Raw genomic sequence first — 18,875 nt, 5'->3', positions numbered from 1 at the left:
AAGTTATGGGAAAGATATACAATTAGGGTACTCCGTCTGACTCTGCATCGGCTTGGCTGACAATAAGCAAAATAGTATGTTAGTGATTTAAGTGGAGTAAACGTCTGTGAATGGGGTGTATGAGCTTTTTGAAAGACTTGCGCCGGTGCGAGAGAGACAGCACTTCAGCTCCGAGCTATCTCTCTCGGCTCTAAAGCAACCGTATACCGAACCATGTAGTGCGCGTTCTAGTTGTATTATGGTTCAGTAGGTACATACGGAACACCAGTGCCATATTATTTCAGGTAGCTACTTATTTATATGGAGTTCAGTCTCTTTGTGTAGTCACCATGCGTTGGGAAGCCCCACACCACTGAAAAGTGAGTGGAGTTACGAGACTTGTAGACGAGACCGTGGTCGCAAACGCGGATTGAGGAATTGTGGGTAATGGTCTGTTGAACTAGCACAGCGCCGCGATATATCGAACTACAATACGTAGGTACATGCAATAACATGCTTTAAGTAACGCCAGTACTGCAGTACTTCAGTCTCTGGTCCTTCTTCCTCTACTACGGTACCCGCAACTTCTTTTGCTTATTAATCACAACTCCTGAATCCGCCTCAGAACCGCTACGCAGCGCGCGGCGCTCTCGGTACTACCAATTTCAGTAACCGAAATTGATCCCACTTTTATCGTGAGCTAGATGTCGGAGTTCGGTCTCCACTCTAATATTACTTCCTGGTTTTAACGAGCTCCGTGCAACTTCATGTTCTTGTGAGTCAGCCTTTTGACTAACCACAATCGTCCTGTAACAAGAAAATTTACACAATCGTCTGCCAACCAAAAGTTATAATTGCGAGGTCCGTGGTCCAACGCTCAGACGTTCCTAGAAGTGTAACATTCATTCAAAATCGGTTTAGTAGAGCAGGAGAGATATAAAACTACTGCCAGTGCTGATAACAAATGGCAAAACATATTCACAGAGATGCAAAATGGCTCAGGGTTAATTTTAGAACGTGGTAGGATAGCGATTTTGCAAAAATCCTGTTTTTCATGTACTGAGTAAAGTCCAGGTATTTAGAATATCTCGTCGGTTTCACGTTACATTTTGATAAACTGATTTATGACTCATCTGATTATTGTCAAACATCCAACCAATTTTGAAAAATATCAAAATCAGATGCATTATACTCTATGTCGATATAAATTCTGCGAGAGAAAACTATTACGATCAGTCCCATTTGGATCGGGTCACGCGTTAGGAAGGCACAACAAAAAAATCTAGAAGTGCAGTTGTACCTTTCAATTACTTTATCTTGCAATGTTTTATCATGCGCCTTGAGTCTCCTGGGTTTCCAATATCGTAGTTGGGGCGCTGGCCCATTTGGTCTTTTTAAAAAAACAAGGCACTTATATTCGCTGGAAAATTTTCAAAGAGAATCGTAAACACAAAGTAGGCCCAATCGACGAGCAGAAGGCCTGCTCGCCACCTCCTCCCACAAGAAAACTCTTCAACATTGGCAGTACGATACCCAAGATTTCCAAAACTATAGGGACCGTGCACACTAATACATTCTCACTTTCGTGAGAATGTGTAGTCGTATACATGCATACATTTTTCATTACAAGTTTCGTTCTGGACTTTAGATGTCGCAACTAGTATGTATGTATTTGGCTACACATTCTCACTTCCGTGAGAGTGTATTAGTGTGCACGGTCCCTATACAATAGTTGCGCGGGTTATATCTGGGAATTGAGTACCAACATTTTTCCGGAATAGTGTCGAGACAATCCACAAGCTACAATTTTAACTCATTATGTATACACAAAGCTGCAAGACATTCAACGAATACTCTTCGACTAATAACTCGTATGATATTTATCGAGACCAATTCAATTGGTGGAACCATGGAGCACAGTGTTATTTTCACAAGCTGCACGTGGAGTCGTTGACCCAAGCGCAGCAACGATCAATAAGGGACCCTACCGGATCCTTAGTTGCGACAAGATTGTTGTGGATGGTAACAGTATTCGGTGGGTTACGCAACCCCCAACAAAGTTTACTCACGCATTCCGAGACCTTAGACTCTGAAGCCTAGAAACGAGAGTCGGAAATGTTAAGAGTACGGTCCTGCACGCGGGTTCTCCGCAACTCCACTAGACGGATGTGTCGTTGTAATGTCGACATTCAGATGATTCCAACTCAGCAACACTGACACCAATTTATAATTCTCAAATACACTTCTAGTTCCGCATTGTACTTACATAGTTTTCTTATTGGTAATTTCTTTCTTCAGAAAAAGTATCATATACATCGTATAGTCAGAACTTTAGAAGTACGTACATGGTTTCAAAAAAAGATATAATTATGTCTCAAAACCGAAAAGTAGGAATTGAATAATTCTCTGCATTGATTTTGTACTCATTTTTTAAAATGATGTACATACTTCCAAAGTTATGACCATGCATATTATAAACAATTTTAATACATATTCACGTTTTGGAGGTTTGAAAAATTGCGTCCGATCATTTTCATATGGCCGTCCGGCTTTGCGTACGATTTTAATGATTTTAAGGATGAATCAATTCGGTTCTACTAATCATTTCTTTGGAACTAATTCGATTTTGACCAAAATTGGTCGAACCGTTTCTGAGATATTTGCGAAAATAAAGATTTTGATGACTAGCAGTAACTGGAAGCTGGATAGATCAAATCAAACGAAATTCGTGCTATTGATTCGGCTACATTAAACTCAGAACTTATTCATCGTTTAGTAAAATCTGGCGAGACATCTGACACTGGTTTACATTTGGCCGTGAATTCAGATAACGAATTCGCGTATTCCACGTGTAAGAGTCATTAAAAAATATCTGTTGAAGTTTGTGTCACTGACTCGAGCGGTGGAAAAAGGGAATCTTTATTCATGACCCTCTGTCAGACCGAAGATTGAAAGTCGCGCAGAGCCTGGCCAACGACCTGGATATTATCATAGAGGTAGCTTGGGGAGCAAAAACCGAAGACTTGGTGTTACGTAAGCGTAGGCATGGATTGTAGGAAGAGTAAGTAGGAAGAGAAAGCGGCACGTCTGCATTTGTTCACGGCCTTGTGACTTCATGCATCTACGAACGTCATGATGCCTACCAGTTGCACACGTGTCTTCGGTCAGCGACCTTCCCCGTGAATTCCGCCCCACCTACACACTGGGAAAGCGAGAGGCTCGTTCGTCTTGATCCTGATCGTCAAGCTGAAATATGGTAATGGTCTTCAGACTTCCTTCTGGATACATAAATTACTACTCCAAATACGTGAATACGTTATTTCTGGGATCAAATTGAATTTTTTTTTCAAAGCAGTATTGTAAGGCTTTGGAAAAGGTTCAATTTGATCATAGAGACAACGTGTTTCGCATATTGAAAGGGGGCCCAATCTTACAGAAATCAGATATACAGAGCGAATTTTCTACACAAAATATGCTACAGTTTCTTCTCTACAAAAATAATGTCCTACAAAATAATATGGACGTCAGGACGGATTCTACAGAATCCAGTCCTACGGAAATGAATTCTGACAGGAGAGGATAGTTTTTACAGAAATCATATCTACAGAGTTTGGTTTTACAGATAGAAGCCTAATTTGTTCTAGTTTTTGGGAGGACACAGTGACCACTCGCATTCTTATCAGGGAATTGTGTATTGTATTTTCAGATATACCTAACTTATTCTAACCTTACGGAGCCACAAATTAATTAAATGCAGTTTCCGGACAAATAATTCTGAACTTATTTTATATAATTTTTGTAGAAACTAACTTTGTAGAAACGGTCCTCTGCTGACAGAATTAATTTCTGTAGGACTCGGTTCTGTAAAATTGGTCCTGACGCCCGTTTTATTTTGTAGAACAGTATTTCTGTGGAAAGGGACCTGAACGACATTTTCTGTAGATCAGTCACTCTGTTCTTCGAACCTCTGAACTTCGTTCAGTAGGATTTGTGCTTTCCTACGTAAAATCACCAATGGAAATGGAGCCCAAATAGCATACTACGGACCTTATCTCAATACCAGTTTCTTTATTTGTGGTCTCGAAGAGAATATGCTCATAATTACGTCCACATCAATTTTCATCCTCAATCACGGAATTACTCGATCTTCCAAGGACGATGATTTGAGCAGTGAAAACGTCAATATTATGTACGATTTGGTTTGAAATATTTTTGAATAAACCATTGGCGATTTTTATATTGTTGATATTACAAGTCCATTGTTAAACAACGTTGGATCGTATTTTAATGGAAACTGTTCACAACACCAGAATTGCAGTAGTAGAAGATGCAAGTAGCCATAAAAAGTGATAATTACGCTAAATTACCAGCAGCTAATATTACAGTTTGGTTCAAAGTACTGCTGTGCATAATCTGCACTCTGCAGATCTCTACTTGCGTAAACATCTGCACTTGGTCGGTCGAGAGGATTTGCAAGTGCCCTGTTGGTAAATTGGAAATTGCGAGTGTAGACCAAGCACCATTGGAACAGTTAGCACACTGTACTCTGCAAAGAAAAGAGGGGTTACTAATCAAACTATGTTGTCCAAGAGAAGGATGAAGCAATGTGATGTTCAACACAATAACCGGATTTCGGTGTTGAAAAATCTGTAACATTTTTTTCGAGTTGCAGTTTTCACTTTTTTAAATTGTTTCTCGCCCAAGCTTACGAAAGTAACTGAATAATTAATGCTGAGAGAATAGGCTAGCTACGTTTGACTGTTACTTTTGTGTAATGTCACAGGATGTTAAAATTGTTGCGACTTATTTTGCCAAGTTCCTAAGGTTACAACAAAAAATATGTGTAACAGCTTGAAGAACTGAAAACAGTCACCAGTTGCCACATAGGTGGTAAAAAAACCCTGAGTGATAAATAACTCATAGAATAACTGAGACGGGATCAAGTTGACCTTCACGCTCGCGTAGATATTCAGTCATTTTAGAAACGACAATTTGATGCACAAGCAGGAAGAAGAATGTTATTTTTATTTGTGAAAAAATAAAGAAAAACTTTATCTTATGTTTGTGGTAACTTAGAATATCAGTGTGTCATCTGTACATTTATTTCCAAGTTAACATTTCCAGAATAAATTGTCATCCAGGATATTGACTGAACTGGTCAAATGAAGTCGACATATTGTGAGAACATTTGCATGGGCATCAGCCTGTGTGCCTGCGGTCGTAATTTGCGGGGGCATTCCCTTCGCCATTTCAGTTTCAACGCGATTGCGATGTTCTAAGGTCGTTGCCGATGTGTAGCTTAAAACAAGTTGCGTTGAGATTGGTCAAGGTACGACACCACTGTAGAGTTTGCCCCCACCAGAGCCGTCGAGCCGCTGCCCTTGCCGCGCCTCTCCGCGACTTGGCGACCGCATCGACCGGAGCAAACCGGCAGGCCACGAGGCGCGATGAGGCAGCCGTCGCGTCGAGCGCCAGCCTAAAAAGCTGTGCTCGAGATCGCGGGGTGAGAATCGGCTCTCGGTTTTCGAATACCTCAACCTAGGTTTCCAAGCTGTCAGAATGGGGATCCACACTGCTCAGTACGATCGCAGCGCCCTCGAGATGCTAGTGTGAAGATGCCGGGTACGAATTTGCAATTGTCTATTTAGACCGAATGCTGGGTCTTTCTTTTCACACCAACTGGAGGATAATGGTGCGGATAAATGGCACGAATATTTCTGACTTCAGACGGTATTGTAGCCCCGATATATGTTGAGCTAGGGGCACGACGAGGCATCGATAGTTACATCTGTCGCCATGGCATGGCTGGGCGTGGGGAACTCGAACCACCACGCAGTCCGTTGCCCCTCCAGAGGCGGTTGTCGTGGTTTTCCGTCCTACACGTGCAGGGCTCACAGTGGGTCATTGCTCTATACGCTTTTTGTTGAATAGTATTATCACGGCCGGGATGGCCTTATGTGTGCAAAAACACCAGGTTCAATTTTTCAGGAATAATTGTTCAGCACGAGTTTCGATTTCACTGCCCTTGGCCCCATCCTGATTGCTCTTCCGTCGTCTGGTATGATTGTTCATAACTGCAGCTAAACGCTTAATGATTCACCCTTCGCACCATTCGGAGCGTCAGATTGTCCGTATCTGAAATATTGTGACAATCGCGCTCTTAAAAATTGAATACTCTTACCTTCTTTATTATATAAACCTTATTTCAACTTCAAATATTTAGAATATGCAATCTATTCCAATACCAAAATCCTACTATCCTTGAAAGAACGTTACTATTCGAGTATGTACGTTTGGCGAAATATGGCAACGGGCGAGGAACATGCAGCACAGCCATTAAGCTTAAACTCTTGGGTTATAAGCCCATCAGTACTGCTTTGCAGGAATTTGAGGCGTAGCATATAATCAGACCCCCCCTCCTCGGCCGCCCATAGAATAAATAACGCATTACAAGAGCTGCATAACTTCTGTTTTATTAAAATGTACTTTTTCACAAATGCAACTGTGCGTCTATTTCGAGGAAAGTGAGCGTTTCCGAACAAAGAGTCACTCATTTTTAAGTAAATTTTTAGTAGTTATCGAAAAAAATTCAAGAAAGATGTATATTTTCTGATTCTTCCAAGTCGTATGTGTGCATGTGTATTATACAGATAAAAGGAACGTTCGGTAAAGAAGAGATACTTGTACAACACATCTTTGGCATAACTGAACTGATTTAAAGGTTATCGAATCGACTCAAAACTACAGTTCTTTGCTATTGTGAAACAGCACCCGGCTTGGAAACAATTGAGCTAAGTTTGACAATTACACAAGTACCTGAACGGCGATTATAAAAGCACGATTTAAAAATTCACACCATTTAAAAATAATAACGATCAAGACGATGATAAAGATAGTGACAATGCGAAATTTAATCAACTTGCACATCGTTTAGACTTTCAGTGAAGAAATCTTCACCAGGATATAAATATTCATGACCTGAAAGAACAAATTTCAATTATACTTATCGGAAACAGCACACAAAACCGCAGAAGCATTGCAGCAACCTATCTGAGCAAGTTTTAAAATATTTGGTATAAGCTGTGCGATGTTCCTGTAATGTTACGTACAATATAACCCGCAACAACATTTTGATGCCCACTCTTGTACATTACGTGCACTTGCTATAGTGCTGTAATGATCGAATAAAATACCTTTAAAATCACTAAATAACAATTTTGTTTGTTTCACTCATCCATTGCTTCGGTCGCCATTCTTTCAGGAACATTAGGAAGGCGACTATTTGCAACCTAATATGCTGAATAATCGGAACATTTACCGTCAGGTGTAAAATGTGGATACATGATTACGATAACATTACTTCATAAACACAGCATTCGATGTACAAGAGTTTACAACACAACATACAACAAAACTTGGTAACATTGCTGCAATATTCCTGCAAAGTTCTAAATGTCAACATTGTAGCAATATTTATTGCAATGTACAGAAGTTCAACATGTCATTTTACGCAGCTTTGAGCTATTCCTACAATGTAGCAATGTAACATTGTAGCAATATTTCTTGCACTGTAAAATATATTCATAATCTTTGCCCCCCCCCCCTCCGAATAAATGGAACGGGTCCAACCTCGGGGCCTAAGTCAATTTCCCTGGGTGAGCAGCGGAAAGGATTGGGATGACGATAGGTGTCCTGAATGATGCAGCGTCCTGGTACCCTGGCAGAGGTCAGATCCGGGCTGGGTTTCGAAGTGGCGGAGATGTGCGAAGGAAAAATCGAGGCTGGTTGAAAGTGAAAGAAAGAAAGAAAGAAAGAAAGCTGGGGGTGTTTTGTTTGTGGTGAATCGCCGCCATCGCGCCGAACGTTCCACCAGCGGTAGCGACCACGGACACGACGATCAACAATGACAAAGCGCCGTGCGTGCCGGTATATATAGGACGAGTCGTAGGAACGTGGGATTTTGCGCTTGTTTCTGTGCGATGTGGAGTGTGTTGATGCACGCGCCGCAGGTCACCGCGTCCTCTGCGTCGTTCGCACCGTCTTTGTCTGACTCGCACGCGTGTTTCTCGGGGGAAACCACGACGACTGCCTCCACGTGCTGAGAGAAACACTTTGCCGTCCTAAATTGTAGGTCGTCGTCGCGCTGGCGTTCAGGGGTCTCGGCTACGCGGAGGGGGGCGAAACGGGTGGGGAACTCGGAGCACGGTGTCCCTGGCTTCGGCAATTCGCTTCGGGACGCGTCGATCCTTTCCGCCGCTCTTCGGCTCGAGTAGGAGGTAAACATTACACAGTATGATTGGCCATTCCGAGGCGGGTCCTTCGGTTTCCCTCAGTTTTAGAGGAATAATTCACTGAACGAGCCAAAGTTTTATTCGAAAGATCAAATACAACTATACGATACATCGGCTCCTCTTTATTGTGTGGTTTTCTCAAAAGTGTTGCCAGTTACTCTGCGAACTAAGCGGATTAATATACCGCGGGACATTTGAAACGGAGAAATAATAAGACATATAATTGATAAAACTGGTTCGTGACTCTGGAACATGATCATTTAATTTTCATCATATGAAGACAACAGGACTTAGAAAGGCAATCAGGTATGTAACACTCATTTTTTCAATCTCATTATCCTTATTATCTCGAAATTATCGTCATTTTTAATTCAGAACAGTGTGCGATTGCAAAATACGGTATTCTAATAATTATTAAAAAGAAACTGATTACAATTTACCCTAGAAATGAAATATCATCAAATTGAATTATTTCGGCAAATATTTTTCTCAGAGTACCGTATTACAATAGTTTATTTTCCCGAAATGTCACGAGCCTAAACGGTGTCGCAAATCTGGAAGGGCGTCACGAGGATTCTGCTGATTAAGACGAAGGATCTTTCGGATTGAATTAAAAATTTGATTTTGTCCTTTAATTTTCATACCATCCGATGAGTAAGATATTACACATGTGTCAAATGGTAAATTTCATGGCTTGATTTATATTTGAGTACAAACATGAACCAAGTGTTAGTACAATTCATAATGTCAGTAAAATTGTCCAAATGATCAAAAAACTAAACTATGGTCTATGGATGACATTGTATGAGAAAGCTAGGTTGTTTGATGAGTCGTGTCACATAGTAATCGAATAATTCCTGGGTAGCCGTTGATTTTCAACTTTGCGCAGTGTTCTTTGAATAAAAAGAATATGGTATGTGCGAGCATTTTGCGCAGCAATGCAGCGCGCATCGTTAGAGTGGCGATGGTTGCGACTCGTCAGTATCATATTCCCGTCCCTTTCTCGAGCGGCATGGGATTTGATGAATCAATAATCTGGTCCTCAGTTTCGGGGCTGATTCGCGTGCATTTTTTCTTGCGGTTTTGGGAATGTCAGGAGCGACGAGTACTGGATGGCAATAAAAATAACTATACTTTTTATCGCATTATTCACAGTGTAACTAACAGATCCGTGATGTAACGCACCGTCCTTACATCGCGCGCAGCGCGTTGCACGAGGTCGGTGATCGCTATAAAAAAATGTAGTAGATACACGTGGAGGCAGCGGCCATTGGTTTCCCGTCAGGCCGACTGCAGAGCCAACCTCGACTACTGCCTCCGGCTTTCGGTCGACGCGCGTGCAGCAACCTACCACATTGATACTGGCTATCCCGGTGTGATAACACTATGACTTGGCCAGACACGAGTGCTGCTTAAAACAAAAATACGCCACTCTTCGTGCTCCGCACTTTTTCTTCTTGGTCATTCAAATTATTATATTTACTGTTCCGCTATACGGTTTTGGATGCAATTTTGCTGATTACTTAGGAACTGGGTAGCGAAATGGATTTTCCGTCTTGCATTCGACAATTTACAGCTAATGGAACCAGACCTGACAAAAATTTACGAAATTTTGGAAAAGCTTTTTGCTCTGTCGGTAAAATCGTGAATAATCTTTTGACTTGTTATAATCGATGTAGGTAGCATGCACTGTTCTACAACGTCTAAATTGCCGAATGGGGGAAAGAAATTCTATTTCATTGTCTCGTTCAAGAGTGATTCACTAGATTGTGGAATTGTCGCCTTAAGCTTCATCAGGAAACAAAAACATCCAACGTTCCGAACCGGATATGAGACAACTAAACTGTACTCACTCAATACGATTCCAAAGAGAGTCCTGAAAATTCTTTACGGTGATTTCGGTCTGATTTTAATTAAAAGTAGGGGTATATAATATGAAATACAAGTACATTCCATTCAAAGGTTTCAAACAGTTTCTGTGTTATTAGAGAAGCTGCAGCGATGGCGGCAAAACAGAAAGAGCAATCAGATGGTCTTTTTTTATTTTCGAAATAAAACCTCCATATCTCTTCTACCTATGTATTTAATTCTTTCCCCGCGATATAATCTTGGCTATTTTTCAAATTCGTCAGTAATTCAATGACCTGCAACAAAAAATGTACGCGCGAGTTTGAATGACGGAGGAAATTTTGTCTCTCGCTACGTTATACTCAAGGTGACGTCAGAGCAAGATCAATAAACACAGGCTCACCCGACATTTCAGTATGTCAGGGTACGAAAAAAAATTCGGGTTCATATTATAATGTCATCCTTACGCACGCAATAGTACCTGTACTCATTTTTAACTTATACAGTAAAAATTTGATGTTAATGATATTCTATGTTTCCTTCTGAAAAGTTTCGATTCTTTACAAAATGTTAAAGAATCCTTTCCAGAGATGTGACATCATACGTAAAGTTAGAGGTGGATTTCAACTTTAGAATTTCCTCTTTTCAGATAAACAATCATACCTTATATTCAGTTTGCACAATTTATATTATACCTTAAAGAATATTCATTAATTTTGCTGAAACTGTACTTTCTGGGTATTTAATGGATTAATGGTGATTCAATTTCTGATAAATTACACCGTTTGAAATATAACTGATTGTGAAATTCTCCAGAGAATTCCGAAATGGCTCAGAGAATTTCAAAGAAAACTTGTGAGGCGATTGTTCTTTGAATTGTTAAGAAAAGGAATTTTTTGACCGGGTTAACTTTTTGGTGTTATAAATTTTGACATGCGCTCATTGATATCTGCGCCTGTATCCACACATGTACACGTCTACGGTATGTATACAGCGCCGAGAGAGGTCGAACGGAGGCTCGGAGGTATGTACATGGCGTGCATGCGCGCGTGCGTGTCACTGCATAAGTGGGTGTTTTGGGCCGAAAAGATAGTGGCAACGATGGTGGGGGTTCCGCTGCAATACGCGAGGCTTTGGGAAAGCCCGTACAATCAAGCCATACGCACACTAGAATCTCTAGAGTAAGGAGCGAGCGCGGCCGGAGCGTGCCTTAGCGATTTGCACACGCAATAAAATCGGTGCTCATCGTCCGTTGTGTAACTTTCAGTAGTCACACAAATACCTACCTCAATCAACCTCGAACTAAACTACCTCATGTTGCCTACCTCGATATTGGTCAACTCTCTTGTCATAAGCCAAAACTCTGAACACACGTCGCTTTGTTGTGTTTCTCGGTCGAGCCAAAAAATGACCTACAAGAATACGAACCTCTCAAAAGGAACATCAACTACAGACACGGGTACGAAATGTTCTCAAGAACTGGTGTCGTAATTTTATTTTCATACGTCTGAAGCTCCAAATCATAATTTGAATGAAAATTACAGTAACTTATCGGTCGCAAGTTTTTCTACAAACTGACACAAATTGAATGACAATTTCATCTATTCTTCATGCGAATTTCGGAGTAACCGTTCGATCTATTCATTCAAATAAACTTCAGAATTTCAGAATTTCAAGTACGTCTTATGTCGACTGTGTGAAACATAGGTTTATGACGAAGAACTGGTACCGACGTATGTGAACATCGTTTTTGTTTCGTTTTCCAGGTAAACATTGGGAGTGGGTACCGAAAATGGTGAACTTCTACCCGGCTGAGGGGCTGTCAAATCGGGAGGCTCCACCGATGCCGATTGCGAGTCGAGTGACAGATATAGTGGCGATGAACTCTGTGAAGAATCTGGTGTGCAGTCCGGACGTTACGGTGTTTACGGGACCATCGGGAGAGTCTCTAGAGTCTATAACGGAGGACAAACTGTACCAGTGTTTAATGTGCCACAAGACGTTCAGCCAAAAGAGCGTTTATCAAAGTCACGTAAGGTCGCACAGTAAGGAGGGCGAGGATCCGTACCGGTGCAACATATGCAGCAAGACATTCGCCGTCCCAGCGCGCCTCACACGCCACTTCCGGACACACACAGGTGAGAAACCGTACCAGTGCGAATACTGCAACAAGTCATTCTCGGTGAAGGAAAACCTCAGCGTCCATCGGCGAATCCACACCAAGGAAAGGCCTTACAAATGCGATGTCTGCGAACGGGCCTTCGAACACAGCGGCAAGCTCCACCGCCACATGCGGATACATACGGGCGAACGGCCCCACAAGTGTTCGGAATGCGCGAAGACGTTCATCCAGAGTGGACAGCTGGTGATTCACATGCGTACCCATACGGGAGAAAAACCGTACGTCTGTAAGGAGTGCGGTAAGGGTTTCACCTGCTCTAAACAGCTGAAGGTGCACACGCGGACGCACACAGGCGAGAAGCCCTACACCTGCGACATATGCGGAAAGTCGTTCGGCTACAACCACGTGCTGAAGCTGCACCAGGTTGCGCACTACGGCGAGAAGGTATACAAGTGCACGCTGTGTCACGAGACCTTCAATTCGAAGAAGACGATGGAGCTGCACATAAAAACGCACTCCGATTCGCCGGGTTCGGGCTCTCCGCGGAACGCGTCACCCGTCGAGCCCGTCATCGAGATTTCGCAGCTGGGCTCGAGCGGCGGGGTCGGCAGCGACAAGGAGAATAAGACTGACCCTGCGACGCAGGCAACCGGGTATTCGCAGTCCCGCGACTTCGCCTACTACCTCTACCCCCGCGACCAATATAGCGGTCACGCGCCAAGCCCGACCGGTGTAAATCCGGCGCTTCTTGCCGCTGCAGCCGCGGCCGCGGCCGAGGATCGCACCTTCCAGCCCTCGCCCGAGACTTACTACCTCTACCCACCACCCGCTGCCGCTTTTTCGACCTACGGTCTGCCCGATCCCGCCGCTGAGTGCGCGCTGCTCGATCTCCCCGGGAACGATGCTCGCCGTCGCGTCGAGGCTGCCCTCGAAGTCGTCGAAGAACAGCGGCAACGAGAGTGCGGTCTCCAGCGGCAGCCCATCCTCACACCGCCGAGCAGCAACCCCGTCAGCCCGGCCCCATCGCCTGATCCGCTCGACCTCGCCGTTCCAGTTAGAGAGACGCTCATTCTTCCGCCCCGGAAACGTAGCAAGATGATACTAGAGTCTATGGAAAGTGAGAGGACTGGCATCGCCTCGCAGAGACAGAGCTCTGTCATCCAGTACGCCAGGGCGTCGTAGTTCGTTCTTCGAACGGTGGATTTTGTCCAATCGCTAACAGACTTTTCAAAGTGCCCTGTGTTTGTCGTTGCAGCGTAATATAAACGATTTTTCACAACTTACGGTTATCGGGTACCGTCGCGATTTAACCGTTGTTGCAACGCGGAGAAGAACTAGATTACATTGAAATCGTTATAATGCGCCTCTGAATGCAATCTGTCGAAACAAAAGATTTTTCACTATGACTGAACGTTATGGGTAATGTCTAACATAAGTGATTCAAATTTTCCTATTATTGACATGGTGTTATGGTCAGTCGTAGATTGAATAGTAAATTTTTGTACAAAGCAGAGAAACTTAAAATAATTAGTTCTAAAAACCCTATTTTAATTGAACATAAATTGATGCAAATGGACGAGATTAACAAATAAGACAATGTATGATGATGTATTACAAAATCAGCGAAATTCAATGGTAATATAACTGACAGTTACATCTTTAGATTAATTTGATGAGTTTCTTTGCTTTTTACACATATAAAAATTGACAGGATTCTTTTTAATGCAAAGACCTAATTGAAATACATGTATCATCGTTATAGCTTTTTTCCTCGAAATTGATGCAATTTTTCACGAGTATAGTATTAATGGTAAACGGGTGTGCCGCATAAGTAAGCGCGTGAGCTAACTGAATTACGTACGGAACAAGAAAATGGAATGAAAAATTGTTTACAGTTTTCATTTTACGTCTTACGGATTTGTTTATATCATCAACTATTATTTCTATCACCCTATAATGTATGTAATATACAATTTTTCTGTTTACTGTATGCATATAAGAACAAATGATCAATGGTTTCTCACCATTTATAACGTCCATAATTGTTTTCAAATTCAAACTTGTACATATTATATCGATGTTTTCATGTTACCTACAACTACACGATATAAGAGACTGCGAAAGGAATCAATTAGGGTTCCTAATTGGCTCGTATCGGAGAAAATATTTTCCAAGTTCAATTGTACATAACTATGATTGAATCGATTCGGGGCGCGCTTGTGTTTCATTATACCTTTCATTCACTCTTTCTCTCTTTCCGTAATCTGGGTTATGTGGCACCGAAATAAATTTTGTACGTAGTAATCGAAGTTGCTACATTGCTAAACATATACATATACATATTGTGAAGTACCAAACAAAATTGACATCTCTGTGATAACAACTCCGTACTATACCAGAGTATTGAGAATATAAGCTGAGCCCACTGCCAGTACAAGCGTATATATGTATATGTACGTATCCAAGTATTTATATGTCACGCATCATAATTTTATAAATGAACGTAACTGTTATTATTATTACTATTATGATTATCTGCATATAACTATATACTATTCGTCTTGTAATGGTTAATTTTTTTTATTTCCGTGTAACTCATTATTATTATTATTATTATTATTATTATTATTATTGTTATTATTATTATTATTATTATTATTATTATTATTATTATTATTATCGTTGTTATTGTTATTATTATCATTATACACGGCGATGATATATCCAAGCAGCTTCTGAATTGAATATAATTTTTTTGATCCCGTGATAAATGTACATATACATATTTAAATCAGATTTAATATACCATTCATCTTATATATGTATATATAATGTTCCTTCACACACAACCCGATTGCAAAAATGCGTATATTTGTATATATTTAACCGATGAAGAATTGCAATAGCAACGGCACGAGGTTCAGTGATGAAAAGAGATATAAAAAAAAGAAAAAGAAAAAGGAATGAAAAAGCGAAAAAACACGAAACGTAACGTGGAGTAAGGAAATAGTAGAATAGTAAATTATAGAACAATCAAGTTATGTCGTCTTTAGGTCCTATTACATTTACAAGCCGTGCATAGCGGTCCGACAGCGATTGATATATAGCGGATATACTAATATAGTATATGAGGTATGCCATTCGACTAAATTTCTTGTGTATGTGTATAATACATACATATGTACATACGGATGTGTAAGTAGTTTACTATGTATACCACCTATATCCGCGCCACGCTGTCTCCCTGCTGCGGGCACATCGAACTGATTACGTGTAAAATATAATAATATTACGTTTATATATACATATAATATAATATTAATAACAACAACAACAATAATGATAATAACAATAATAATAATAATAACGGTAGTAGTAGTAGTAGTAGTAGTAATAGTAGTAGTAGTAACAATAACAACAACAACAATAATAACAATAATAATAACAACAATAATAATAACAACAACAATAACGCAGAGTTGCGAATTTGTCACGTATGGCGGATTTGGCATGTTGGATTAAAAGTAACAAGAAAAAAAAAAGAAATATACATTTATTCTCTCAACGCCGTTATATATTACGTGAAAACTTTTCATTTGTGTGATTCGAACGAATTTCAGAATACAATGTAGTAGAAAACTGTTGAAGGAAAGAAAAAAATACAAGTAAATAGCAAACTAAATAAAATGATTAAAAAAAAACTCTGTCGACGTGCCATCGGATGCCTTTGATAATACGGTATTTGCATATTCAGCTCATTACTCTCATCTCATTTCCCAATCATTTTAATCTATACGTAATATATATTACGTCTACCTATATACCATGTGCGATCACGATCTTCCTCCGTTTTGTCAAGTTTGAATAAGGCCCACCGTGAGATAATTCGAACAAAGAAGAACATAACACACATATATATGCCATATATATATATATATATATATCCGCCTTACTTACATATAAATACATGTAAAAAAATACCTGCATATTATATGTATATTACCAGCATTACTATTATTACTATTATTATTATTATCATTATTACCATTAATATTATCATCATCATTGCATCATGGTAACTGCGAAAAGAAATAAGAATATACATACAACAGCTTGGCATAACAATTATTGATGCACATAACGTATAACACTTAAAAGCGCCAATGTGACGCAAGCCGCCTGCCATTAAAATGTATCTTGTACGTTACTGGATATACTTATAAGTTATTATTATTATTGTTGATATAAAATAAAAATAAATATAAATATTACTAGATAACTTATAAGTTTACTTTTGATTTTAAAACGAAGTACGTTAATAAGTTTGTGTACTAGTTAGTTATGTAAACAGAACCCGCTGACGTTGCAGTTCTATCGTAAACTGCAGTGAATTGCGGGATCTCGTTGACCGTTGTGAAGCTGTGTGTTGTTACGTTGTTTCTTTTGTATATAATAACAAAAACATTATATTTAAATTTAAGTCTGAACCGTTGGCAATTCGTATTTTTTCCCCTCGACACTAGCGTATGTACACCGAATACGAATGAATTTAGCGGGCTGAATTCACTCAAAACACTTAAAACTGTGGACACTCGAGGCGATCAATATTACGATTTTAAATGATCGATTACTAATAGTTTAGACGGCTAAATTTTCTGTTTTCAGCATTGACTCGATTGTCGAAACATGTATCATTTACACTTGCCATAATTTTCTTTGACCCGAAGCATCACTTGATAGCTATCAACTTCTCAAAATGATCTTCCAGCCGGAGTGAAATCCGGAACGGCGAACACATTGATGCTGCGCTACCTTCCAAATTCACCTGTTGAGTTATATATTCAAAACATTCTTTCTTCGAATCTAACCACATTCGAATTTAACCAGCAGTTAATTCTGGAGAACTTGGGACGCAAAATTTAGTTATTCCTATAAAGAAGCAAGTAAATAAGAGGAAAATAGAAAAAAAAGAATTACCAATGGTTGACTCTTAAAAGGTTGTCTGTTGGCATGAACATGATTTATTCGTATAGTTCAATTACAGTTATCGTCACCATCATTGTCACTATCATTATCGTCATTATTAATCATATTATATAATAATATTATTATTCCTTTGTTAGAGATAAATCTTATCATATAATAAAGACTTTCAGTTACTATGTGTGGATATCGTAATTTCCCAAGCTTCAACTTTTCCGAAAGATGCTGAAGAATTTTGTGAGCTCTAACAACGTCAAGTTCACAATTCTATATAAAGTTAGGAAAATCTTCAACTTAATAGTGAACCAGATTTCCTTCAGTGCATGCCATTAGATAATCGACGAATAGAATATAAATCGAAGTTTTGACAAAGTTCAATTACTTATTGATGCATAACTTTGGTCACAATTTTTTTATTGGCTATTCAATGAGAATCAAATAAATGAAACTAAATGTATTGGAATTAGGCGCCAACCAGACTGCACAGCTTAGATCCGACGAAAAACGAGGTGGGCCCCCGTCTTCCCGTTCCCCTCGCTGCGGCACCCTCGAAATCTACTTCCCCTAGCCATTCAACAAAATTCGGGAGGGTGCATAAAGCCCCGGGGTAAGTTCAATGACCCAATGTGGATCGCTGTGTCGTTAGGGTGGCCCGGACATTACACAGCACGAGTTCTTCAGCCATGCACATCGTGGGGCAAAGAACGGTGCCATCACAGTGGTGACTGGCGTATAAGCATTGGGCAGGGAAGCGCCCGAATTCGGTGGAAGAGGTCGGCGAACCTTAGCTCGGAAAGTTCGAACCCTCGAACTGACCTTTCGGCTTCTTACTGCAGCTGTCCATTTCTCTCTGTTTGCTCAAGGCATACTAAGAAGCCACACGGCTTGTCGGTGAAACAACGGTCATAAATTTTTTCATTCTCATGAAATCTGCTTCGAAAATTCTCAGTCAATACTCATCGTGTTACAGGATAGGTTCTTACAGGATAAAAGTACCCAAATATGAAACGCGATCTGGCAGTTGGTTCAAATTTGATTTTTTTTTCAGTGAGATAGAAGCTTTGGTAGAAATTTTTCAACTATCTCAAGATCTTTTACTAAATCGTTCAAAGTTAGTCTTTATTTGGATCGTAAATTATATAAGTCCTTTCTTTGAATGCAGATAGCAAAATTTAGCATAGCAAAACCAAGAAATGCGTCACATATTATCATCGGAGCGTACGATTTAATTAGAAATCAAGAAACAGTTGGATTAGTGAGTCGAAAGTTCGTGCAGTAAAATATCTTGTACTCCTTCAATTCGTTTTAAAGTCCCTGACCTACAATTATACGTATAAGACCCAGAAATTTGTAGTACAAAAATGACTCGGTCGATAAGGGTAACTGGATAATTTAGTCGACGTTCTATCGGTCTCTTTGGTTAGACCGGGTTTGAGCTAGATAAATATCCTCGTGGACACTTTTAGCCCAAGTCAGTGAATATAGAAAACTGTTGTATCTACCTCTGAATTGACATTGAGCCGAACGTCTTTGCGTGTACTCCTACTCAACGCCATCTTTAAGATGACATCTCAAACACTTATGAGTCAGGCATCTGTCTTACTGACCGAGTCGCGCAGGACGGATTACCTCATTTCGAACGAGCAATCAAT

The 18,875-nt window shown here is 40.2% G+C and overlaps 1 protein-coding gene and 2 long non-coding RNA genes across 4 annotated transcripts in view; 1 reads left to right on the top strand and 2 right to left on the bottom strand.

Moving 5' to 3' along the window:
• Window positions 1-2,707: 2,707 nt before the first annotated feature.
• LOC124292829 overlaps window positions 2,708-18,875 on the bottom strand; it is a 64,604-nt gene continuing 48,436 nt past the window's right edge. The window contains exons 3-4 of the long non-coding RNA XR_006902764.1: window positions 4,337-4,525; window positions 2,708-3,225 (exon numbers count right to left, since the gene is read on the bottom strand). This is a non-coding gene — a long non-coding RNA (uncharacterized LOC124292829). The remainder of the gene's footprint in view (window positions 3,226-4,336; window positions 4,526-18,875) is intronic.
• LOC124292828 lies at window positions 4,988-6,351 on the bottom strand. Its single transcript, XR_006902763.1, has 2 exons — window positions 6,225-6,351; window positions 4,988-6,114 (listed from the first exon to the last, which is right to left on the bottom strand). It is a non-coding gene; the product is annotated as an uncharacterized LOC124292828 (long non-coding RNA).
• LOC107216548 (Krueppel homolog 1) lies at window positions 8,205-16,727 on the top strand. Of its 2 annotated transcripts, none has more exons than XM_015653774.2 (2): window positions 8,205-8,576; window positions 11,885-16,727. In XM_015653774.2, exon 2 carries the CDS (start codon window positions 11,911-11,913, stop codon window positions 13,420-13,422), a length of 1,512 nt encoding a protein of 503 aa, XP_015509260.1. In that variant the 5' UTR covers window positions 8,205-8,576; window positions 11,885-11,910; the 3' UTR covers window positions 13,423-16,727. The 2 variants fall into 2 exon arrangements, with proteins under 2 accessions (XP_015509260.1, XP_015509259.2); XM_015653773.2 differs by lacking the exon at window positions 8,205-8,576 and adding an exon at window positions 11,485-11,577.

Source organism: Neodiprion lecontei, chromosome 2 (assembly GCF_021901455.1).
Source record: "Neodiprion lecontei isolate iyNeoLeco1 chromosome 2, iyNeoLeco1.1, whole genome shotgun sequence".
In the NCBI taxonomy this organism is placed as follows: Eukaryota; Metazoa; Arthropoda; class Insecta; order Hymenoptera; family Diprionidae; genus Neodiprion; species Neodiprion lecontei.
The sequence above is the reverse complement of the archived record's forward strand: the minus strand, read 5'-3'. Positions and strand labels throughout refer to the sequence as shown.

Coding starts and splice junctions, on each gene's coding strand:
- LOC107216548 (XM_015653773.2), top strand. CDS start 11,526: ATGACCTACAAGAATACGAACCTCTCAAAAGGAACATCAACTACAGAC. Junction 11,578..11,884: donor AACATCAACTACAGACACGG/GTACGAAATGTT, acceptor TTCGTTTTCCAG/GTAAACATTGGGAGTGGGTA.